Genomic DNA, 22,786 nt, shown 5'->3' on the forward strand with positions numbered 1-22,786 from the left:
CTGGATGGCTCAGTGGGTTAAGCCTCTGCCTTCGGCTCAGGTCATGATCTCAGGGTCCTGGGATCCAGCCCCACATCAGGCTCTCTGCTCAGCAGGGAGCCTGCTTCCCTCTCTCTCTCTCTCTCTGCCTGCCTCTCCATCTACTTGTGATTTCTCTCTGTAAAATAAATAAATAAAATCTTAAAAAAAATAAATACAAGTTTTTTTTTTAAGATTTTATTTATTTATGTGACAGACAGAGATCACAAGTAGGCAGAAAGGCAGGCAGAGAGGGTGGGGGGGAAGCAGGCTCCCTGCTGAGCAGAGAGCCCGATGTGGGGCTCAATCCCAGGACCCTGGGATCATGACCTGAGCCGAAGGCAGAGGCTTAACCCACTGAGCAACCCAGGCCCGGCACACACTATATTTTAACACTACTTACACAGGACAATTTCAAGTAGAAATCAAATTAGATGACGCGGAGTGACTTCAGTCCTGTACCCGGTAAACGGGTAAAAAAGTCATTTCAAATTTTCCTAGGCATTTCAGGATCCACCTAAGTTTTCCAGAACTTTTACAAAGCTAGGGCACACTTTTGTACACCACTCTGGATCTCGGGGTTTCAGCAAGGTGGGGTGTGCCCGAGGAGAAAAGGGTGGACAAGTGGGAAGGAGCTACAGGCAGGGAGCCTGCGGGCACTCACCTAACCACCAGGGCTGCTTCACTCCAGGAACCACAGGAGGCGCTCGCTCCTCTCTTGGTCCCACAACCGGCACCAACGCCCCCTCCGAGCGGTGTGCTGTGCTCCCCGCCAGCAGAGCCCCAGCCCACCGCAAAACCCACCCAAGACAGCACGCTCCTCTGCTCCTGCAGCTGTCAAAACGCTCTGCGCCGCTTCCTTTCCCCAAATGGCCATGCTTGGGGGAAGGGGCCCAGGTGCCCCTGCGCGTGCCTGGCGCTCTCTCAGCCCCAACGGGGTTATCCCCATCCTCCGCCCCTCTGCGGTGCAGTCCACCTTCTGAACCGCCCCCCCCCCCCCCGCGCTCCCGGCCAGCCTCTTCAGGTCGAGTTCTGGCCTCCTATCCTCTTCAGCTTCCCGCAGTGCTCCCCGTCCCACTCAACCCCTGCTCCTGCGCACAGACCATTGGGCCTTTAGCCTACATACCCCCACCTCCTTCCGCTTTTCTGTAGCAAGTTCTATCCCTGCCCCTGAGCCCGACACCCTTGGTCTCCCACCCTTTTAGTCCGCCTTTCTACTGACTTGTTCTGTTTCCTACAACAGGTCCTCCTCTTGTGAGGCCCTAATGCGCCGTGCACTTTTTATCCATTGACACGGGTTAGCACTACCCAACCTTGATTAATGTATGCCCTTAAGGTTATTACCTACCTATACTTCAGAGATGGAATTCGTGTGTGTGTGTGTTTTCTTCTTTAGTTTAAACTTTAGTCTATGGATTCTGGAAGACCTGGTGTTTCTCTTCCCTAAAATGGATGGAATGAAAATAAACCTCTAAGGAAAGAGAAAAAGGCAAGGGTCATGAGTGGATTGAGGATATCAAAGATTTGAAGAGGGAAACACAACGGAAGTGTGTTTTCCAATAAAAAGAGAAACTGCATACACTAGAACTGGGTACAGATTTTCTTAGTGGAGTCCTGGAGAGACACAGTGTTTGGGGATGGATTGTGATTTGGGGATTTTAAAAATATGGGGGAGGGGAATATTTAGAGAGTAGCTATACATTACATTATATTAGATTTATATGTGTGCAATATATAATATACATACACTATATATATCACATTATGTATGCAAATGACAATACATGTGACACCAGCAACAATATATACAATATTTATATTATGTGTAAATTACCTATGCAGGGGAAGGCAGGGGAAGTCTCAGGAGAGTCCCCCAGGGAAATGCGGGTCGGGGCCAGGACCACGGGCGGCGGGCACTCGGCGGGCACTCGCGCAGCGGGGGGTGGGGGGTCTCCGAGGTCCGACCCACCAAACCGCTGCTCTGGGACTCCGGCACCGCCCAGGACCTGGGCTCCAGTGTGTGCCGTGGCCCAGTCCCGGGCCAGGACCCCCTGTGCCTGCTGTGTGGTGGCGGCAGGGGACGGGAGCACGCCACCAAGAGAGCAGCCAGCCCTCCTGTTCCGAGCCCAGACCCCACGCGGCGCAAGGCGGAATCGCAGCGGCGGGAATGGGCGCGGTCCCCTGCCAGGCTCTGGTTGGCCAGCTGCTGCTTCACCATGGCGACGGCAGGGGGCAGCGGGGCTCCAGCGGCGGGGCAGCTGCAGGAGCCATTCCTAAACCGGTGCACTAGCGCCAGGCCCGGCTGACTCAGGCCTCTGCCGCCCCACACCCGGGCCACTCTGTGCAGAGCGGAGGACCCGCAGACCGGCCACCTCCACCGTCCTGCGCAACCCCCTGCCTGCTCTAGGTGCACAGCCACGGGAGGCGAGAGAGGCACGGCGCAGGCGGCGGCCCCTGAACCGCCAAACCAAGGTGCGGGCCGAGCTGTTCCTGCAGGGCTGACGGGGCAAGGAGGGGCAGGGCACTCTGGGAGTCTCTGGAGGCTGGAAATACCCAAAGCCTCCCTGGAGGTCAGTTGTCTGCGCCGGCGTAGACATCCCTGAAATGCACCAAGGATCCTCTCTCCTAGCTGGATGGATGCGTCTGACTGTACTTTTCCCCTCAATGGAAAAGATGCTATTGCGTGGAAAGCTCATGCCGCCGCCGGACTTTGTGTACTGCGACCCTACTTAGGGGGAAGTCCAGGGCCCGGTGCATTTTCTGGCCGCAGGCCCCTGGGTGCAGCCGGGCAGGAGCATGCACTAGGGGCCGCCCCAGGACAGCCAGCAAAGCAGGGGAAGGAGGGCAAGGGCCCAAGCCTGGTGTGGGAAGTTGCAGGGATCAGTGGCTGGGACCCAGACCAGGGGCCCCAGGGTCTTGGCTGCTTGGAACTACCTGAGCGGCGGTGGCGCGCGCGCGCGCGGGAGCGCGGGAGCGCGCACGAGGTGGGGAGCGCGGGAGTGCGAGCGAGGTGGGGGGCAGCGCGGGAGCGCGCGCGAGGTGGGGACGCGGGAGCGCGCGCGAGGTGGGGACGCGGGGAGCGCGCGCAAGGTGCTGCTTAGAAACGGGGGCGGTTGGCTTTTGATTCTTAGCCTCGCGCAGGCAGGGGTTCTGTGACACTTGGCGGGGTAGTCCGGCTGGACTGGACGCTTTCTCACCGCGGACCAGGGCAGTTGTATGACCGCCAGATGTTCTCCTGGGCTGGTGGTCTGGGCTGTGGCCTAGGCCATACCCTAGGGGCCGTGGACAGCAGCCACACCTCTTTGACCAGGGACATCTCTGATATTCACAGACATGTGCTGGGGAAAGGGACTTTCCCTGGGGACACCATGGATCTGGCTGATGTCATCTCATCCCAGACACAGATCAACAGACGCCTCCCTGAGACAGACACACTGGAGGCTGAAGTGACTCACTGGAAGATGTTGTGCCCGTGTTCCACCCAGGGACCAAATACCGTCGACCCAGAAACAGTGTGGACACTGAAGAGCCACATCAGGGACCTACAGCAGAAGCAGATACGGGACATGGACAAACATCAGCTGGAAGTGGCCGTGTTGCAAAACACCCACCGGCAGAAGCTAGCAGACCTCACTGACCGGCACCGCAAACAACTAATGGACTATCGACGACAGGTGGAAGACCTGCAAAACCAAGGTGCTGCCGGGAACGTGAACCGTGACCTTCTTGAGGAGAGGGAAAGGGATCTCAGAAGGCTGAAGCAGCAACTTACACAAATGCAGCGGCTGAACGACAGTCTGAACAACCTTGCTTCGGATCTCCGAGCAGAAAAGGAGAAGTTGGTTCGTGAGCTCCGACAGGCAACACATCAGCTGGAGGAATCCGTTCTGCGCAACAACGAGGATTCCCTAAAGAACAACGTTGCCGTGAGGGCTTTAAAGGTAGAGAAAGGACGGTTAGTGGCAAAACTGTGTCGGGCCGAAAAGAAGCTTTGCCAACAGAAGACCGAACAAAGCCTCAGAGAACGGGCACCGGCAGATAATGGCCATTTCACTAAGCTCGGTCAGGAGAAAGACCTGGAGATACTCCACCTCCGGGAGAGGATCGAGCAGATGGACGCAGAGCATCAGGAAACGAAGGAACTGCTGTCCTTTGCTTTGGAGGAGCACAAGCAATTGGCAGAGTGCCTTAGGGAGCAAGAGGAGTACATCAAAGAACTCCGAGAAAGGCCAGAGCTTCAGGAGGAACTCGGCCAGTCGACCGAAACCTTCAGAAGCCGTGACATCCTACCCCCATCCGGGGAGGACAAAGACACGCGTCTCCCATCCACGACAGACCAACACCCTCGTGTGGACGAAGACCTGGAGCGCCTCACCCGACAGAGTCGCGCTGTCCCTCTGGTTGACCCGAAAATCCTCGAGGAGATTGAAGAACTCGAGTGTGAGGTCCTTCAGCTCAGCAGGTTAAAAGATGATCTCGAGGAGGAAATCCAAGAACAACAGAAGATCATTCACAACCAGCAGCAGGGGAAGAGAGCACTGCTTCAGGCCTTACAGGAGCAGAAGGAGAAGGTGGGCCGCCTTCAACACCGGCAGGAGGCGACGAACGCTGAACGCGCTCAGCTCCTCGCGGCCAAAGACGAGCTGATTCGGAATCTGCAAGTCACGCTAGAAGAGCTGAAAGCCCAGTTGCCCGACGAAAGCCCGCACATTCCGAGGCAACCCTGGGAGGATGAGGAAGTGCGAGCAAGCCAGCCTCTCCCCAGAGAGAACGGAGAGGACGAGCGTGATCCATCTCAAGCTGAAATTCAAAGGCTAGTCCAAGGAATCAAAGAACAGGAACTGGCGAGGCAGCTTCTCACTGAAGAGAACATCCGACTGACCGCGCAAGTGGATCGGCTCTCCAAAGAGGAGATCGGGAAACTCACTCGGATCATCCAGCAAAAGGATGTGGAGATTCAGGGTCTCTCCAGCAGAATCTCTGAGGCTTCTCACAGCCAGAACAGGCACGTGCAACAACTTCAGCAGCAGTTGCAAGAGTGTGCTTTGAAAAGCGAACAGATCTTGGCCATCCTGAACGAGAAGATGAGGGAGAAGAGCAATCTGGAAAGGGACTATCACGAAATGACCGATCGACTTGCTGCCAAGGAAGCAGACCTCCAGAGGGTGCAAGAGGAAAATCAAAAACTGTCCACGAGAGTGGAAAGCAGCGGCCAGGAGGGGTGTAGCGAAAGGATTCGGGATCTGGCCCACGCGGTTCGAGAAAAAGACCTGGAAGTGGAGGCGTTAAGTCAGATATGCCAGACTTTATGGAGGATCCTGCAAACACCCAGCCCTGGTCATGAGGTTCGAGGAGGTCGAATCGATCAGTTCCAGCAGCTTCTCCAGGAACGGGACACGTTATCACAGCGAGTGAAGGTCATGGAGGAGTGGAAAGAGCAGGTGCGGACCACGGTCCAAACTCTGAAGCGCGAGTCACCCCAGCTTCAGAGAGATCTGCGACAACTGCAGGCGTGGGCTCGCACCAACAGCGAGAACGTTCTGAAACTGCAGACAGCCTCTCTTGACCAGATCCAAACTTCCCAAGGACGGGACGTAAACTTACAAGAGCTAGAGAAGGAACTGGCCCAACTTCAGCTCCGCATCGGGGAGCTCTGCAATGCCGAGGACCTCCTTTTAGGGAACCTCGATGTGATTTTCCTCCAGACCTCCAGCGACTCCCTGAAGGCCGGGAAATCTGACCCAGTGAGGGAGTCCTCTCAGGTGATCAGAGAGGAGGTCGAAGAGCTCAGAAAATCAGGGCAAGGAAAAGAGACCATGATTCGAACCCTCCGGGAAGATCAGCAGAGATGGATTGCTTCAGGGGCTGCCACGGGGGAAGGAGAAGGCAAACCACGGGAACACGGCGATTCCGATTCCCACACGGAACAGCTGCAGGAGAAACCGGCCGTTCTACAAAACTCCCTTCGGGCTCAGGAGCTCCGAATCCAAGCGGAAAGTGAGGAGCTGCTTTCTTCACAGGAGCAGCTCAGTGGCCAGCTGAGTGAGAACGAGCTGCTGAGGCAGGCAGTCACCAATCTGAAGGAGAGGATAGCAGATCTCGAAGTGGACGTGTGTCGGCTGAAAGAGGAAAACGCAAAGATCGTGGAACGATCTAGAGAAAAGGACATGGAAAACCAGGCGTTGCAAGAGACAAATCGGCTGCTTTCAGTGACGCAGAGAGAGGCGGCATCCCAGCATGCTGCGATGAGAGAGAAGGCACTGGCCCTGGAGCAACTGTTGCAAGAGAGAGAAGAGGGCGAGACCGGGGAATTGAACCGGCTCGTCGACGCCGTTCGGTCAATGCAGGACAAGGCAGCTGTGTGTCAACGGGAGAGAGAGGACGCCGTGTCGGCACTGACACAGAAAGAAACGGAAACCTGCGCCCTCCAGAAGGAGGTTCACCGGTTACGAGAGAGAGAACGGCGCCTCACCCAGGAGCTGGAGAGAGGGCGGCACCTCGCTGCAGAAGCCCAAGATTCTCGTCGCCGGCAAGCTTTGGCCTCCGAGGACCAAGTGGCTCAGCTAAGAGAGGAAGTGACGGTCTTGCAGGGAAAACTCGCTTTGTCTTCCGCTGCCATGGAAAAGGCCGGCCACGGAGCCCGTCTGCAGGCAGAGTCGCTGCGGGCGCAGTTGCACGTGGTCACCCAGCAGAAGGAGGAAGCTGTGCTCCGGCTCGCCGCCTCCCAGGAAGAGGGAAGGCGCTGCCATCAAACACTAGCGAGCCTGAAGCTGGAACTGGCCGAACGGATGGAAGAGGCAGACGCCCTAGAAGGAAAACTGAAGTCCTTACGGGGACGTTTGCATCAAACAAATGCCGACTTGGAGGTGAAGGAGGACCAACTCCAAGAGCTCAAGAAACAGAATGAGGTCCAGCAGGAAATGCTGGAGGACACACAGAAGAAACTGATGACCTTTGTCAGTCAGTCCGAAGGAACGGTGGACAAAACCCTCCTAAGGAGACTCTTCGTGGGATCGTTCCAGGCAGCTGATGCGGAACGGCAGGAAGCCTTGAGGTTGATGGCAAGCACGCTGGGGATCCGAGAAGACCAGCTGCGGCAGCTGCGCAGCCGAGAGCCCGCGGGTGTGCCCAGCGGGGTGACTGGGGGGCCTGGACCCAGAAGCGCCCCCAGCACCCCCGCGAAACCAAATCACCGAGCTGTGGCCAATCGTTCCTTTTCAGAACTTTTTGTCCAGTTTCTAGAAGTGGAATCTCATTCGGCTTTTCCAGCGCCCAAACCCTCTGCTCGTGACGTGAAGCCCCCAGACTCGGGAGGAAGGGGAAAACTGCCTAAGAAACAAGGCCCATCACGACTGAACGCTCCCCTGGCATCCACACCCGGAAAAAAGGAGGTCAAGCCCCGCACCACAGCTGTGTCTCTTATTGACCCACCCGGACCGGAAATGGATGGATCGGAGCACCTTCTTCTAAATGCTGTCACTGATGCTTTACCCACGTACACGCCGCGTATACTATCGCCTGCCCAGAAGGTTGGAAAGGCGGCGGCCAAAGACCTCTCCAAGAAATAGACGACTGTGCGCCAGAGTGACACCGCGCTTTGAAGATCCCAAGTCACTCTGTGTGTCTACCTTATCTCCTAATGTTCTTTTTCAAAATGTCAAATGTTCACGGTTTTGCTTTCAGCTTAAGAAACCTATTCTTTTATGACTTAACAAAAACGGGGATCCTGACCTGTGACCGGATCCTAGGACCCCGGGATCATGACATGAGCCAAAGACAGACGCTTAACAGACTGAGCCACCCAGATGCCACAGCAGGGGTGACGTTCCTAGGACAGTCGACACTGATGGCCTTGGAAGCTGTGGTCTGTAATGCTGGAAGGTGTACACAAGGGCCAAACCTCTATGTATACCCTATGCAGAGAACACATCAACTTGTTTCAGTGTTCCAAATGGATCAGACAGACGAGCGCACAATCCTCGGATGGGAAACGAGGTGAATAGCACAAAAGTACACGATGAAGATATGGTTAAAAAAAAAAAAAAAAAAAAGTAAGTTCGCTTTTCCCAGCTAAGTCTCATTTCTCTTGGTTTATTTTTTATTTTCTAATTTTTAAAAATCATTTCCTTTTCTGTTGTCTGCAAAGGCACGCTATGGCTAACCTGATTTCTCTCGGGCCTTATGTATGTTGGCCTGCTTAGGAGCATGCTATTTATTCTCTGACTTGCTCCCCCCTCCAACCCCGCCGAATCACTCTGCCTTGGAGACCATTTGAAATGGGAATGAATGCCATCTTATTCTTAAATTGAAAACCCAGCAGCTGATGGTTCTACCCTAAGCTATAGAAGTAGCTCCTCTTGATCATCCTTTAAGCGGTTTTTAACTGGAATGTCCATGGTCAACTCCCTTGTTCATTTCTTCAGGAGCCCCTTCAAATCTTCATTGGCTGGGTCATTGCACAGGCTGTCAGGGAACCGGAGTTTACTTGGGAAGAAACTGTGCCTGGTCCCTGTGCTAAGGAGGGCTTGTTGGCCAGGGGATCTGATCTGTGGGAGCAGAGCGGGAAGGGAACTTGGAGTGAGGCCATCTGAGGCCCTCCAAAGTTACCGGATGCCAAGACAACACTTCCTATGGAATCTTCATCTCAGGCTTTCCATCAGAACGGACTCTGATATGCGGACATCCATTTCCTGCTGAGACGCTTAAGGCGTACGACAGGGGCTTCTCTAGGATGTGAAGCTGTCATGTGACCAGGAGGGAGACGGGGGTCATCAAATCCAAAATGTAATTAACTTCCATTGATGTTCACGCAGTTGATCCCAAGGGAATCGCTGGCTGGTCAAGGGCTAGAAGGAAGAGCTGACGTCCTCCAGCACCATGGAATCTGGCAATGCACTGTGGACAGAAGCCCCCACCACCTCCACCTGCAGGTAGGATATGCAGACTTTGGCTTCAGCCTGTAGCAGGAAGGCCTTGGGAACGGTATTAAGCTGGTGGCGGTGGGGAAGGGGGGGGTTTCCCATGACCCAGAGAAGAACAGACAGCTGGAGAGGAAGGCTCAGAGTCTGTGAGAGATTCTGTTTCCAGGAGAGCCCAGTGCATGGCCAGCAACTGCTGCTCTCATGGTCTCTAACCAGGGCCGAGGAGGGCCGTTTCTTGCATTGGGAGCCCACGGACGACTGACAGATAGCGTGGGTGGTCCAGGGACTCCGGGAAGCAGGAGAGGAGGCTGCTACAGCCTTTTGACCGGGGCACGAACAGGTGGTTTTTTCCTCAAGCTTTTGTTTTTGTAGTTGAGAGAGCGCTCTGGCTGGAAAAGGGGGTGAAAGGGAGAGGGAGAAGCAGGCTCCCCGCCGAGCAGGGAACCCCCCTGCCAGGCTCCATCTCAGGATCCCGAGATCAGGACCTGAGACAAAGGCAGACGCTTCACCAACTGAGCCACCCAGTCACCCTCAACAGGTCAATTTTGCTGGCCCAGATCCTAGAGCCTTCTGTTGAGGGGAGACCCTCCCCCCTCAGCGTGGGCTCGTTAGCGAGGAACAGCTGAAATGGGTTTCTGTAAAATTTATAAACAAGGTACATGTTGCCTCCAGTACCCAAAGAGTACTGAAAGATGTTGGACTTGCATGTCCTTTTTTCTTCTTAAGGATTTTATTTAGTGACTTGATAGAACACGAGAGAGAGAGAAAGACACAGAGAGAGAGTACAAAGGGCTGGTAGGGGCAGAGGGAGCGGGAGAAGCAGGCTTCCTGCTGACCAGGGAGCCTGATGCAAGGCTTGTTGCCAGGACCCTGAGATCAGGATCTGGGCCCAAGGCAGACCCTGGACTGACAGAGACACACTTTGTAGGTCCTTAACAAGCGCGTCAAACAAATATCCTCACAGTAGGATCTCCTGAATGTGATGTCCCATCTGTATTCCTGAAGACAGATGAAGGCGATAAGATCCTGCCCACAAAGTTTGCCTGTGAGAGCAGAGCGGTTTGGGTGCCCCGCGCATTAACAAGGTAAACCCTGTCTCCTTCAAGGTCAAGGCACATGCCACTGAGAGGCACCGAACAGACCATACTGGCCAAATGTATTACAGCAAACTATTCACCATCTTTCAATTTGTGGGGCTCCCTCATGGCTTTTTAAATGACTTAATTCCAAAGAGAAAGCAAGAGAAAAAGCTAGCAAAGGAGCGGGGGCACGGGGTGGTGGCAGGCACAGAGAGGCAGAGGCAGAGGCAATCCCAAGCGGACTCCACCCTGAGCACATAGCCCGACCTACGACCCTATCCCATGACCCTGAGATCCTGACCTGAGCCAAAAGCTCAACCCACTGAGCCCCCCAGGTGTCTCCGGTGTTTTCAGGGTACAGGGCTTTATTTTATCAGGTATGGGAAGACAAGCAGATCTACAAGGAACTCTCACAACGCAAGAAGCGTTCATCGACTCCCTGATCCCGAGAAAGGAGGTCCCGAGAGCCATGGAGGGCCACCCAGGGAAGCACCAGGGGCGGTCAGGAGAAAGAGGGACTGAAGGGACAGGCAACACGGGCAAGACCCTTTACTGTGGTTTCCGTGGCAAGGGGCAGGTGAATCCGGGTCAGCACATTTAAGACTGCCCAGTCGGTGTCACGTCCGTGGGTTCCGGGACACGGTGGTGTCTGTCTGGAGTAGTCTGTCCCTGCCCCTGGGGTGATCAGGGCAGGGGAGAGTGGCCCAGAGTAAGAGTTTCTTACAAGAGGTGGCTGGGGGTAAAGGCTCCAAATTGGTTGCTTTACATGTGAAAGCTCTGCCTGTAGGCAAGCTGCTGACCATCTCTAGGAATTCGGTAAGTCTGCCAGGCAAAGTCCCTCCACCAAAGTCAGCAAGGCCCGAGATGTCAAAGCAGGAAATACAGAAGGTAGAATCTATGGTTATTGTACTCGCTACAAACAGAACGTGAATGAAGTCCCTGAAGGTTAGCCAACCGGTGCATCTTAGCAACATCACACTTCATTCAGAACCTATGTCGTAGAGGCACAGAAGGCCATCGGCCTCCTTTGAATTTTGCCAATTAAATTATTTTAGTGAATTTACGATTTCCTTTTTATTTTTTATGTGTGAGAGATTTGATGGATTCATTTAAGAGGGCGAGAGAGCGAGAGAGCGAGCAAGCAAGTGGGACAGAGCAGGGCCCAGCGGGAGGAGCAGCAGGGAGAGTCAGAGGGAGAAGCAGACTGACTCCTTGCCCAGCAGGGAGCTTGACATGGGGCTCTATTCCAGGATCCCGGGATCAAGACCTGAACTGAAGTCAGATGATTAACCACGTGAGCCACCCCGGTGCCCTTGTCAATGCTGGATTTACAACTGGCTCAAATTCTGAACCCATGTTGAATTAGTCGTGCCCCCCCCCCACCCCGTATTCAGTTTTCTCTCCTCCACTCCTCCTTTGCTTGGGTTTGTGTCTTCCTGGATATACTTGTGGGCTGGGGGAGTGTCTTTTGCCCTGCTCCTCGTTCTCGGTTTTTTCTTCCAGAGAGTCTCAAATCCGCATCATCAGCCCTGGGGCTTCTGTCGCGGCGATGGTCGTATGGTTTCCAGTCTCCTGGCGTAAGTCCAGGTGGGAACTGATCCCCTCACTGTGCCATTCCCACATTTCCCTGCGTCGGGGCCTCCCTCCTTTGCACCCACAACACAGAGGGTCACCCCCAGGGCTGTGCTTGGGGTGTGCTTTCCCCCAGAGGATCTGGACGTCAGCATCAAGCACTGGCCCAACCCCCAGTCCCTGGAACTGAAGCACACCAGTCAGCATGTCCTGCGGTTGCCAACCTCAGGGGGGAGCCCTGGAGACCAAGACAGGCCACATGCAGGTCACATGGCGGAAGACCCAGATACAGTCCATTCTCATCCATTCTCACCTTGCTGGCAAGGAGGGGACATTCGTTTGGAAATGGATGGCGACCTCCACGTGAGGTAACAGAACACGGGCCAACACGCAAGCTGGCCAGCGATGGCCAGTTCCCTCCCAGATCGTGCCTGTCACCTCCGAAGCCAGTTAGTTAGCGAAGGAGCAGGTCAAGCTGACCCCCGCGTCCTCATTTAACATAGGGACACCGTGTGTGTGATGCCGCCTGTTTGAATCACCATCTCCTCAGGTCCCCGATGAGAGAGAGAGACTCCTGCTCCAGACTTGTGGGACGCCCTGACACCCGACACGTGTGATTGACAACAGTTTCCTAGTCACAGACCCTCGCGCTTCAGGGGAGGAGGATACCACACACCGTGCAGGACTGCACAGACATCGCGCGTGAGAACAGAGAGAACCAGCAGGGCCTCGGAAGGCAAGACTTGCTTCTAGAAACCAGAGGGTGTGGCAAGTCCTGGTGCCCACGGGAGGGTGTGAGTGGCTGGCCTGGGGAATTCAGTGGGCTTCTAGGGAACTGAACGCTGCTCCCCCAAAACCAATAGGCACTAGGGCTAGTCCCTAGGAGGAGAAGGGTGTTTGGTGAAGAGACCTCCCCCGTGAGGGAAGAGGGAGAGGAGAACGTGCATGACGCCATTCGGGTCCCTCCTTGATCTTCCGGGTGTCACACGACAGCCCTTGACACGGAATCTTAATTGCAGGCCTGATGCCCCAAGAGGGTACGACAAATTCTTCTAGAACTAATAAGGCAACTTCACAGAGAAACAGTATACGGGATAAACACATAAAGGTACGCGGAATTCCTCTATGCCAGCAACGAATATGGAGGCTCCACAATCAAACACACCTTCACAAAGAAACTACTTCGTACAAAGAAACTACTTCGGGATAAATCTAACAGTGCCTGTCCAGGCATCCCACGCCGAAAGCTCTTTAGCACTGATAAAGGAAGTCCAAGATATAAATCAATGGAGAGATACACCATGTTCGGGCCTGGAAGACTAAGCATCGCCACGATGTCGATTCTCCCCAGACTGAGAGAGAGATTTAACGCCATTTCTATCAAAATCCTGTCAGCTTCGTTTGTTTTCGTAGAGACAGACCAAAATATTCTAAAATGTATGTGGAAGGACAAAGGAATTAGAGTAGTTTCGAAACCGGTTTTGAAAAGAATAGTAATTTGGGAACACAAGTGTTTAGAGTTTCCGAACTTAGTAGTAGTTGTAATAAGGAAGCCCGTGTTGGTATTTGCAGAAGGACAGTCCCACACAACAGAACAGAACAGAACAAAGAATCCAGAAAGAGTCCCCACAAATATGCCCACCTGAGTTTTGAAAAGGGTGCTAACGCAATTCCATTCCAGACAGCTCGGTTTTGTACCGACTACGGCCACCTAAAGCTTGCGATGAACTCAGACAGGCCACCCTCAGAAAACAGCAGCAGCAGCAGCAGCAGCAGCAGAGGAGGAGGATGGTGGTGTGACCGAGGTCCTACCAGGTGGGAATGGAGAGAGACTGTGTGCCCAGGGTTGTGTGGGCGGGGCCCCAAGACCCATCCAGCGATGCCTTCCGAAGGCCAAGGCCGAGGGAGCAGGGCAATTGTCCATTCAGCGTGTGGGCCCAGCACCCATGAGCGGGAAGGTGGTTAGGACAGCTGACGGGCGGGGCACTGAGACACTTCAGCTGAGTCTGAGCAAAAGCACCTCCCGTCTTCCAGGCTTCTGTGAGGCTTGCTTCTTGTCTGGCGTCTCAAGACCCCACAGCCTTGTCCCGGTGGGCGCAGCACCTCACAACCTCCAGACCCATGGCCACTGGTCGGAGGACACCCCTTTGCAGCTCCTGAACGTCGTCCTCAAGGTCGGCGCGGAGGACGAAGAAGTGAGCAGCCCTTGGGAAGATGCTTCTCTGCACGGAGGTACCTGTACGGCATGACGTCAGGGCCCCGTGTCTCCGGGGGGCTGGGGCCTCGCTGGGAGGCGGGCCTGTGTCCCAGAGTACACCGGTTTGCCAAAAGGTAGCCGTCAGCTTGTGTGCCCCTCCTTTCGCAGCTCAGAAGAGCCCAGAACGGGGCTTCACTGACGGAGCTGCTAACTCTGTGGGGGGCCTGGAGACAGCGAGAGTGGAAATGCGGCCGAACCAGGCAGATGAGGTTTCAGCCTTGTTGGGGCTCAAGTCCTGCTAGAAGAGACCGACTTGAAGCCAGTAAGTGGAATGTTGATGAGGGAGGAGTTCCGTTCTCCTTCTTGAGTAGCTTCCGTTCCACTATGGGTTGTCAGGATCCCCGCTGTGCACCTGAGATCAGGCCAGTCAGGGGGGGTGGGGGTGTGTGTGTGTGTGTGTGTGTCAGTGTGAGTGTGTGTGTGTAGGGGGAATGGCCTTCCTTTTGGGTGGGTCGTGGCTATCAGTGATTAGAACACATGATGAACAGGACTGACGGGATGCGTGAGGGACTCACCACCTGGCTGGCAAAGACAGGAAGGAAATAACGACCCGTGAGATTCGTCATTACTGTTCTGCATGGAGTGCTGAGAAGTACAGGGTGCATTAGAGTTTGTAATTTCCCGAGGAATGTTTAAGCTGAGACCAGGAGGCTAAGAAATCAAGGCGGATGTGGGAAGGTGTTCAGTTAGGGCCGGGAAGGATGTGTACTGTTGAAGGAACTGAGAGAATGTCCTTGAAGCTGGGGCCACGTGGGGACCGTGGGGTGGGGAAAACCAACGTCTGGGGTGACGACTTGTCGCTTTTGTAGGGTCTTGGAAACGAATCATAGTGATTTCAAACATGGGGTCCAGACCCCGAGCAGATCCTACCTCTGCCTCTTATGAGCCGTGCTGCTAAAGCATTGTACGTCTCCGTTCCCTGATGGGACAAATGGGGATGACGAGAATCCCACTTCATAGATGACTGTAAAGAGCAAGTGACATTGAACATGAACAAAACACTTAGCGCCATGTCGGACATGCAGGAGGTGTCAGTGGTGGTTAGTTCAAGAAGTGAAGAAATACACAGCTAAGTTTTGAAGACGTGGTGGCAGCCCGTGGTGACGTTTGTGAACATCAATGGACTCCACGCAACTTCATTTCTTCTCCAGATTTCAGATGCTGTTGACCACATGTGTCACACTGTTGAATTAGAAAGAAATTTTTCTCAAATGGACAGTTATTTGTCCAGAGAGTCTGCAGCGCCACTGAAATGACGAGAGGGAAAGAAAATGCTTTTCAGTACCGTGTCCCACTGAGGTGTGCCTACAATGTCCTGATAAATTGAGTTACTTAGTATTTGTGGGTAACCGTTTGTGGGAACTTGCTTCAAGTCAATGGACTCTAGAGTAACTGAGACACAGAATACGGACAGAGAAGTAGTATGGCTAGAGCTTGGCTTTTCTGGACTCTCTCTGGGACAGGTGTTTTGTTCTGTTTTGTTTTTGTTTTCAGGTAGGAAACATCTTTATCATTGGCCTTGATTCATTCATCACATAGTGTCCAACGTGGATTCCGTATGCTGACAACCTGCCTGGCGCATTACTCCGCTGGCCGCTCCGGTCCAGACGTCAGGCCGTCCCCCGAGGGAAGCCGACCCCACCGGCCCCGAAAGTTCATGCTTGGGGTGCTGAGCGCCAGGCTGTCCCAGGAATGGGCCCCTTGGTCCCTGGCCCTCTATTCCGGCCAGCAGTTCTGGGGAGGCCAAGGCTGGAGCCCGACACTCTCCGTGGTTTCGTGATCGTTTAAGAAAACAGAAGGGACAAACGTTTCACCGTCTTTAAAAACACAGGAGTCTGAGGAGAGAAGCCAAGGTCCGCCGCTTGGCAGCTCCGCGGGAGGACGAAGCATCCGTGTCCCTTGCTGACCCACGCTGCGCCGCCTCCTCATGCCCACGCGGAAGCACGTTTTCAGGCGGCAGTATTGGCACAGGTGGTGCTGGTCGATCTGGCAGCGGCGGTCGGAGCGGCCGGTGTAGCTGTGGTTGCTGTGGATGCCTCCGCTGGAAGCAGCTCTCGCAGCCCTGGCAGGGGAAGACGCTGTAGTGCTTGCCGCTCGACATGTCCCCACACACCACGCAGTCCACCTGCAGCTCCGGCTTCGCCAGGCTCGGAGTCGCTGGCGGCGCCCGCGGGGGAGGCCCAGGAAGCTGCTGGAGGCCTGCAAGGCCCCGCGGCCAGCACTTCCCGAGCTGCCGCCCCCTCTGTGGCCGCACCTTCCCTGCCTGGGCCTCAGGCGGGGCCCCAGCCTCGCTGGCCTTTGCCGGGCCTTTGCCGCCGCCGCCCACCCTGGGAGCCGGCCTCGAGCTGCAGCCGGTTTTCTCTGGGAATAGTTTTTCTCCGTTCTCTGCTCTCCTCGGTCTCAGTTTCCAACGCCTTCCTGCGTCTGCAGCCCAAACGTTGTAGGGGAAGTTTGGGTTTGGAATGGCAGGCTAAATAGCTGTACCCAACCCAGTGCAAACCAGCAAAGCATGAAGGACTTTGGGGTTTTTTTGTCTTTTTTTTTTTTTTTTTTTAAAGATTTTGTTCACTGGACAGTGAGAGATCACAAGTAGGCAGAGAGGCAGGCAGAGAGAGGGGGAAGCAGGCTCCTTGCTGAGCAGAGAGTCCGATGCAGAGCTGGATGCCAGGACCCTGAGATAGTGACCTGAGCCGAAAGCAGAGGCCTTAACCCACTCAGCCACCGAGGCGCCCCCTGTGGCCACTTTTTAAAGAAAAGACAGATGCTTCTGTCCAACTCTAGACTCAGGGAGTCAGAGCCCTCTGGGATAGGCCCCAGGGTACAAGGACCAAGCATGTTTACCATCTAGATGCATTTCACGACAGCTTTTTTGGCACTGGGCTTTCCATTATCTGAAAAAACATTCAGCGAGATTGGGAGAACCCAATAAACTAACGTTCGATGTAACATTTAGCAGGGCTCTGCCCTTCAGGGTCTGGGATATCGCGAGCTACATGTTTGGTGTAACGTGTTACACACCCTTAGGTCTTGTCAGAAAGGGATGGATCGGGGCGCCTGGGTGGCTCAGTAGGTGAAAGCCTCTGCCTTCGGCGCAGGTCATGATCCCAGGGTCCTGGGATGGAGGCCCGCATCGGGCTCTCTGCTCAGCAGGAAGCCTGCTTCCTCCTCTCTCTGCCTGTCTCTCTGCCTACTTGTGATCTCTCTCTGGGAAATAAATATCTTAAACCTTTAAAAAATAAAATAAATTTTAAAATTTTTAAAGACTTATGGACTGTTTTTTCTTTTGCTTGGTTTTGTATATAAATTTTATGTATTTAACAGAGAACGAGCCAGACAGCATAAGCAGGGGGGACAGCAGGGGGGAGCGGGAGAAGCAGGCTCCCCGCTGAGCAGGGAGCCCAACAAGAGGCTGGATCCCAGGACCCTGAGATCAGGACCTGAGCTGATACCAAGAGTCGGACTCTGAGCCAAACTGAGCCACCCAGGCACCCTTACAGGACCCGCTGTCTTAGGAAAATAAATGGCAAGGCTAAAGAAAGAGCAGGGAGAAAGTGAGGACTGTCATTAGAAGAGGCTCGTGAGACCTGTTAACCAACGGCAAGGTAGGGGTCTTCTTCTCACTCAGGATTTAACAGATACAGAGAGTCAAAATAATTGTGAGATAATCAGATCAATCTGAACTGTGACTTGACACGTCATGCTATCGAGAAACTATTTTGAAATGTTTCAAGAGTGATGAGTCTATCTATGTGTGTGTCGCACAAGGGCAGTTTTGTTCCCTGGGAGATGTTTGGCAACATCTAGGACATATTCGGTGGTCAGAAGCAGGAGTGAGGAAGACACTCTCCCGCCTCTGGTGTGTGGAGACCAGGGGTACTGCTAAGCATCCTAGGAAGCTCAGCACAGGGCCCTCGGCAAAGAACGATGGGGCCCAAGATGTGGGGAGCGCCAAGATTGGGAAACCCCGTTCTGGAGACACATGTTCAAGTAGCTGTGGGTCAAATGACAGGATGAAGATATTTGCTTCAAGGGGCGCTTGGGTGGCTCAGTGGGTTGAGCCGCTGCCTTCGGCTCAGATCATGATTCCAGGGTCCTGGGATTGAGCCCTGCACTGGGCTCTCTGCTCAGCACGGAGCCTGCTTCCCCCCCTTCTCTCTCTGCCTGCCTCTCTGCCTACTTGTGATCTGTCAAATAAATAAATAAAATCTTTAATTAAGAAAAAAAAAAAAGAAGAGATTTATTCAACACGGGCCTAAATTGGTAACAACGTAAATGTCCAACAACATGTGAATGAAGAAACAGACTGAGTATATCCATACAAGGCCAATGCTATACACCAGTAAAGAAAGAATAAACTACTGATAAATGCAACAAACATGCATGACTTAAACACACCGTCTCACCAAAAGCAGCTAAAACTGTACACACACAATGATCCTATCTAAATGAAATTTTATTTAGAAATTCTGTCCTATATAGTGAGAGAAAGCAGCCTGTGGTTGGCAAAGAGAAGGGTAATGGTGGGGTAAAGGAGTGGGAAGGAGTATGAGGAAACTTTCTGGAGTACTGGAAATGTTTTCAGCGGACCATGCTGGTCGTGGTTCTAAAAATGCATACGGTTGTCCAAACTAAAATTATGCATGTACACCTGAAACTAATGTAACACTGCACATCAAATATACTAAAAAATAAAAACAAAAAGCCATACACTTAAAATACACACACTGTACACTATTTCCCTAATAAAACTGACTGTAAGAAGTATCAAGAGAAGAATCCCACTCAGAACTACATTAGAAGGAGTAAAATACCTAGGAACAAATTTAACCAAGAAAGTGAAAGACCTGCACGCTGAGAACTACAGGACACTGATAAATGAAACTGAGCAGATGCAATTAATGCAAGGATATCCCGTGTTCATGTACGAATGAGTATTATTAAAATGTCCATACTATCTAAATCAACCTACGGCTTCAACGCTATCCCTATCAAAATTCCAACAGCATTGTTCACAGTAAAAGAACAATCTTAAAATTTGTATTAAACCGCAAAACACCCCAAATAGCAAAAAATAAAAAAAAAACAAAAAACAAAAAAACCAGGAGGCACCACCTTTCCCAATTTTAAACTGTTATCGCGAAGATACAGAAATCAAACAAAACGGCATTGGCCATCAAAACAAATACACAGATCAATGAAACAGAGAAGAGTTCAGAAATAAACATTTATATATATATTAACCACATATAACAAAAAAGCCAAGAATATGCAATAAGGGAAAAAAAAGAGTAACCTCCATAAATAGTGCTGGGAAAACAGGACAGCCACATGCAAAAGAATGAAAGTGGACCACTACCTTACACCACAAACAAAAATTAACTAAAAATGGATTAAAGACTTGAATGTAAGACCAGAAACCATAAAACTCCTAGAAGAAAACATCGACAAGTAAGCTACTTGACTGAGGTCTTGCTGACAATTGTTTGATCTGGCAACAAAAGCAAAAGTAAACAACTCAGACTAAATCAAATTTAAAAACTTCTGCACAGCAAGGAAAAAAACAAAATGAGAAAGCAACCTGGTGAATAGGGGAGAGTATTTATATATCGTGTATCTGCTCAGAGATTAACGTCCAATAGCTATACAACAGATACCGTATCGATGTAAGACATACATCTATCTATATCTTATACAACTCGACAGCAAAATATAGGATTTTAAATATATGATTTAAAAATGCCCAGAGGATCTGAGGAGGCATTTTTCCAAAGGAGACATACAGATGGCCAACAGACACATTAAAAAAAAAAATGCTCACCATCACAAGTCATCAGGGAAATGCCAATCAAAACCATAATGAGTTCTATCACCTCACACCCGTTAGAATGGCTACCATCAAAAAGACTAGAAGACCAGACTAGAAGACTAGCAGTAACAACTGCTGGCAAGGAGGGGAAGAAAAGGGAACCCTTGTGCACTGCTGGTAGAAAGTATATGATGTAACCACTATGGAAAACAGTATCCTCAAAAAGCTGAAAGTAGAACTACCATAGGATCAAGCAATTCAACTTCTGGTTATTTATCTAAAGGGAACAAACACGATCTCCCAGAGATATCGGCATTTCCATGTTCACTGCAGCACTGCTGACGATAACTGACATATCTCCATCGACAGGTGAAGGGATTTTTACAAAAATCAGAGACACGTGCACATATGTGTGCATGCACATGCACTCACACACAATTGCTCAGGCATAGAAAAGAATGAAGTTTTGCCACCTCTAACAACACAGATGGACCCTGAGGGCATTACACTAAGGGAAGTGAGACAGAAAAAGATACATACTGTATGATCTCACTTAAACATGGAATCTTCAAAACAAAAACAAAAGCAGAAACAAAAACAAACCACCCTGAAAAATACTATGAACTCACAAATACAGAGAGCGGATTGGTGGTTGCCAGAGGCAGGGTGTTGGGGTGGGTAAATCAAGTAAGGCAATCAAAAGGAACAAACTTCCCGTTATCAAATAATCAAGGTCCGGGGATGTAATATACAGCTCCATATATGACTACAGTTAATACTACAATATTGCATACCTGAAAGTTGAGAGTCATTTTTAAAGGTTCTTATTAAAAAAAAAAAAAAAAAAAGATGATGTTAACTAGACTTACTATGGTGATCATTTCACAATATTGACAAATATCAAATCATGACATACATATCTGAAACTAATATTATGTTATATGTTAATTATACTTCAATTTCAAAGAGGACACTCATTTTTTAAAAAGTACCTTGATTGGGGTGACTGATGTTTTATAGGTCTACACTTATGTCAGGACTTAATAAATTATACACTGTAAATATGTACACTTTATGGGATGTCAATTCTAATTCAGTAAAACTTCGAGGAAAAAAAAAAAACAAACAAACAAAACCTAAATGGTGCCTTGAATAATTAGTTCCCTCTTCCGTTTCTCATAAATAAATTGCTACAGACAAACACTAAAAATGTAGATAACTTTAAAAAAGAAGAAACTTGAGTGAGCTGGGAAAACCGCTTAAACTGAGCCTATGAAACCAACAACAGATGCCCTTTTCAACTGTGAAACAATAAATATTAGTCAAAATAAGGATCTAGACGGGAAAGCCCACTGTACCAGGATGTTTCTGACCTAATCTCATTGTCTGCCATCTCTTCCCCAACCAACTTCCAGCCACCAGTGATCATTTAAAACGTCTAGACCTATATAATACTTTTGAAGGATTAAATAATTTGGCACTCATATACATAAATTATACGTTCTTCCCCAAGGATCTGAGAGAGAGAACGCACCTGTGCGATAACAGGAAAGGAAGAGAGAATCTCCAACAGAGTCTGTGCTGAGTGAGGAGCCTGAGGCAGGGCTTGATCAAAGGACCCTGAGATCATGACCTAAGATGTAACCAAGAGTCAGACACTCAACCAACTGCACCGTCCAGGCCACCCTATACATTCTTATTAAAAAGCATAAACACTATGATGTATTTGGAAAGGACTATAGTAGGAATGTCAGTTGTCCCCTATATTAGCAAATTTCATGTAATTCAAATTAGAACCCAATGGGTTTTGTTTTAATTTTCTGGAAGAAATTACCATATTTATATTTAAGAACTAATGCTACCAGAGCAACCAAAGATTAAAAAGGTTAAGTTGAACCTGCTTAAAAGTATCAAAACAGGTCATCAAAGAAAACTCAACATAATATTAATATACAAACAGAATACTATCAATAAAATAAGTTAACAGAATACCATAAAAATGAAATTTCTGAATGAAGTAATGGCAGTCACTCAAATCAGTGGAAAATGAATGACCCATTTAATTTTTTAGAAAGTGCTAGTAGTCTTGTAGGAAAAAACCTGGGAGCCCTAAGGCTATAAGACTTAATAAAATAAACACAAGATGAACATGAATTGTAACGAAAAGACAATAAAAATCTGTGGGAGAAGAGTATGGGAAACATCTTATTCACAACTCAAAACTAAGAAGTATAAAGTAATTCATATAAATTAAAAGTTTTCATACATGGGGGAAAATGAAAACATATGCAACACCGGTAAAGGGTTTTAATGTTTTATACACAGTGAGCACCACAATTTGAAAGAGACAAACAACAGAATTTGGGCAAAGGATATGAAAACAATGATTCAGAAAAGAGCACTCACAAATGTCCACAAACACAAGAAAAGAGGTTCAAAATCATTAATCATCAGGAAAATTCTGATTTAAAATGTAACATCACGGGACGCTTGGGTGGCTCAGTGGGTTAAGCCGCTGCCTTCGGCTCAGGTCATGATCCTGGGGTCCTGGGACCAAGTCCCACATCCGGCTCCTTGCTTGGCAGGGAGCCTGCTTCTCTCAATGTCTCTGCCTGCCTCTCTGCCTGCTTGTGTGTACTCCCTTGCACTCTCTCTCTCTCTCTCTCTCTCTCTCTCTGGATAAATAAATAAATAAATAAATAAAATGTAACATCACACCTTTTCGACTGGCAAATCTTTTAAAAACTATAGCCCAAGATCTGGCAGAGACATATTGGGAAAAAAAAAGTATTCTCACACACTGCTACTAGAAAAGTTTTTTGAGAGCTATTTGGCAACACCTACCTTCAACCCAACAATTCTACTTCTACAAATCTATCCCACAGAAATACAAGCATCTGGAAGTTAAGAACATATTCAAAGCTGCAACCTGGTTTAAAATACCAAAGAATTGGAAACAATATTCCTGTAAATGTGGGAATGCTTAAGTAAGTTTTACACAGCACACCACGAAGCATTTATTATGGGGTCATAAAAATAATATAATTATACTTACACATTAGATAAACAGCAGAATTGCATCTTAGATGGTGGATTTCTCTGAGGTATTAATAAAAACAGAAAGTTGCAAACT

At 50.5% G+C, this 22,786-nt stretch overlaps 2 protein-coding genes across 5 annotated transcripts in view; one reads left to right on the top strand and one right to left on the bottom strand.

The window, feature by feature from the left end:
* The window catches only part of LOC122895788 (aquaporin-8), a 182,923-nt gene that overhangs the window by 125,451 nt on the left and 34,686 nt on the right, over positions 1-22,786 (bottom strand). The window lies entirely within an intron of this gene.
* LOC122895488 (thyroid receptor-interacting protein 11-like) lies at positions 2,235-16,398 on the top strand. The gene is made up of 10 exons (XM_044232914.1): positions 2,235-2,299; positions 2,426-2,490; positions 3,226-8,069; positions 8,832-8,948; positions 9,868-10,024; positions 11,269-11,605; positions 13,272-13,405; positions 13,625-13,822; positions 13,956-14,109; positions 15,342-16,398. Exons 1-3 carry the CDS (start codon positions 2,235-2,237, stop codon positions 7,584-7,586), a joined length of 4,491 nt encoding a protein of 1,496 aa, XP_044088849.1. The 3' UTR covers positions 7,587-8,069; positions 8,832-8,948; positions 9,868-10,024; positions 11,269-11,605; positions 13,272-13,405; positions 13,625-13,822; positions 13,956-14,109; positions 15,342-16,398.

This window comes from Neovison vison, chromosome 14, assembly GCF_020171115.1.
Source record: "Neovison vison isolate M4711 chromosome 14, ASM_NN_V1, whole genome shotgun sequence".
In the NCBI taxonomy this organism is placed as follows: domain Eukaryota; kingdom Metazoa; phylum Chordata; class Mammalia; order Carnivora; family Mustelidae; genus Neogale; species Neogale vison.

Bases quoted from the DNA above. Each gene is read 5' to 3' on its own strand.
- LOC122895488 (XM_044232914.1), top strand. From the start codon at position 2,235: ATGGCGACGGCAGGGGGCAGCGGGGCTCCAGCGGCGGGGCAGCTGCAG. The intron at 2,300-2,425 runs GTGCACTAGCGC...TGCCTGCTCTAG, and splicing joins CAGGAGCCATTCCTAAACCG to GTGCACAGCCACGGGAGGCG. The intron at 2,491-3,225 runs GTGCGGGCCGAG...ACCGCGGACCAG, and splicing joins CCCTGAACCGCCAAACCAAG to GGCAGTTGTATGACCGCCAG.